Source organism: Phaethon lepturus, unplaced genomic scaffold (genome assembly GCF_000687285.1).
Source record: "Phaethon lepturus isolate BGI_N335 unplaced genomic scaffold, ASM68728v1 scaffold46444, whole genome shotgun sequence".
In the NCBI taxonomy this organism is placed as follows: domain Eukaryota; kingdom Metazoa; phylum Chordata; class Aves; order Phaethontiformes; family Phaethontidae; genus Phaethon; species Phaethon lepturus.
In genome coordinates, this window is record NW_010534880.1 from 10,274 (window position 1) to 12,429 (window position 2,156).

At 56.4% G+C, this 2,156-nt stretch overlaps 1 protein-coding gene across 1 annotated transcript in view; it reads right to left on the bottom strand.

Moving 5' to 3' along the window:
* The window catches only part of BRPF1 (bromodomain and PHD finger containing, 1), a gene marked incomplete at both ends in the record, with an annotated part of 12,418 nt that extends 10,266 nt beyond the window's left edge, over positions 1-2,152 (bottom strand). Inside the window, 2 exons of the mRNA XM_010285636.1 lie at positions 1-360; positions 1,674-2,152. The exon at positions 1-360 is cut by the window's left edge and continues 603 nt beyond it. Of these exons, the coding sequence (XP_010283938.1) occupies positions 1-360; positions 1,674-2,152 (839 nt within the window). The remainder of the gene's footprint in view (positions 361-1,673) is intronic.
* Positions 2,153-2,156: the final 4 nt, after the last annotated feature.

A 2,156-nucleotide genomic window follows, 5' to 3' on the forward strand; every position in this document is an offset into this window, starting at 1 on the left:
CGTCGGCAGAGCCACTGTCCCTCCGGGATGTAGGGCACCCCATAGCACTCCTGATGCACAGCCAGGTTGCACATGTCACAGAAGAGGATGACGTTGCTGTTCTGGCACTCCCCGTCATTGCAGATGCAACAGACAGCATCCTCATCCACCAAGGCATTTGGATCCCCCTTGTTGTGGCTCTCAAAGTAGGACTCCTTCTCCAGCCTGTCCATCAGGTACTCAAAGATCTCCTGGGGAATGGGGCTCACACCTTCGGTCTTCCGCCGCTCGTTCATGATGTCCAGCCAGATGTAATCTTCCTCGTCCATGTCATACTCCACTTCCTCATCCAGCTCCTCTGCTGACTTCTCGATGTACCTGGAAGGACAGCACAGGAGGGTGAGGGCACAGCTGGCGGGGCTCAGAGCTGCTTCAGGTACTCAAAGATCTCCTGGGGAATGGGGCTCACACCTTCGGTCTTCCGCCGCTCGTTCATGATGTCCAGCCAGATGTAATCTTCCTCGTCCATGTCATACTCCACTTCCTCATCCAGCTCCTCTGCTGACTTCTCGATGTACCTGGAAGGACAGCACAGGAGGGTGAGGGCACAGCTGGCGGGGCTCAGAGCTGCTCAACAACCATAATAAAAAAAAAAAAACAACAGGGGATGAGGCAGTGGGAGGTGCTGCTGCACCCTGAGCAGCAGCACAACAGCACATTGGGCGTGACACAGACAAAATAACACTCGTCTAACAGGTGAGGTACAGGCCTTGGAGACTCATTTGCGCAAGATGGGAGCCTGCATGAGCCACCAAGCAGGTGCCAGATGCTCTGGAGACAGCGGCCTGATGCCCAAGACACAACAGCAACCAGGCATGGAAGTGCCACGTTTCATTAACTCTGGTGAGGGGAGCCGTGCTCCCTTCTCTTTCACTCTAAGTTATGGGTGAGGGGATGTTATTTAGAGAGGAAAGTGCTTGAAATCTGAGGCTGCTGCTCCAGCAACTGATGCCAACCACCCTCTACCATCGCAGCCAGCGCATCACAGACTCCTCAGGGGGAGGTTTCTTTTCCAACACCCTGACACAAAATAATGTCATTACCCCATCCCTGGAACACGGTGCTGGTTTCTCAGAGTGCACAGCACCCACGATGGCAGGGGTGGCAATGCAAGCGTTACTTTGGTTCCGTATTAACTCCCTGCTTGAGGAGTTATTTTGGGCCACTGCACTCACCAAACCACTCATGGAAAAAGCATAGGACAACAAAGATACATTAGGCCTACAAACACACACATCTCATGGGTAAACCTTGGTGCTGGGGGGCTCTAGAGCTATCCCAGAATACCTCTGAAGAGTCATAGGGAAGGCAGGAGGACGCACTTGTTTTTTGTTATAACTGTACCTGCCATCCCAGCAAGAAAAGAGCGCAGCAATCCAACTGCTGGCAACAACCTAAGCAGTGACTGAGCACTCTGCAGGCACATGGACCCCTCAAAACTGGGGTGTGACACCAGACAGAGCCCCGAGAGCCTGAAGCCAGCTCCGTGGGGCCCGGGAGAGGCAGACGGAGGCCATTTCCATAAGCCATGGACAAGCTGCTTGCACAGAGCGGGGCCAATTCTGCCTCCAGGCCCAGGGTACGAACTAGAGCTGCCTGGGAGCCTCCTCGCGCCCCAGCCACGGACAACCCTGTAGTAAGAGGTGGGGCGAGGCGGGGCGTCGGGGGTGTCCTGCTCCAGCTCCCGGTATACCACCTCAGGGAGCTTGGGGGTGGTGCCGGCTGAGGCGTTGTGGTGATGGTGGTTGGAGTCCTTACGCTTCTCCTTGTTCTTGTGCTTGCCAGATTTGGGTGGGACACTCTGGGTCTCTGTGTTCTCCTTATTGCTACCGTTCTCAGGCACCTCCTCGGGAACCTCCTCATCCTCAGACACCACATCGAGGTTATCAAAGATGCTGATGCGATGGACGCGGCCATGCAGGTCCACCTCCACCATGCGCTGGGCCTGCGCGTAGGTCATCACCTCGCGGCCCGGCGACTGGGAGGTCTCGGAGGGGCTGGGTGACTGCTTGTTGGCGGTGCGGGCCTGGCGCCCCTTCTTCTTGTGCTTGCGCAGGGGGGTGTGCTGGGGCGGCGGGGGGTTGTCGTGGTCATAGTGGTAGAGGTGGTACTCGATC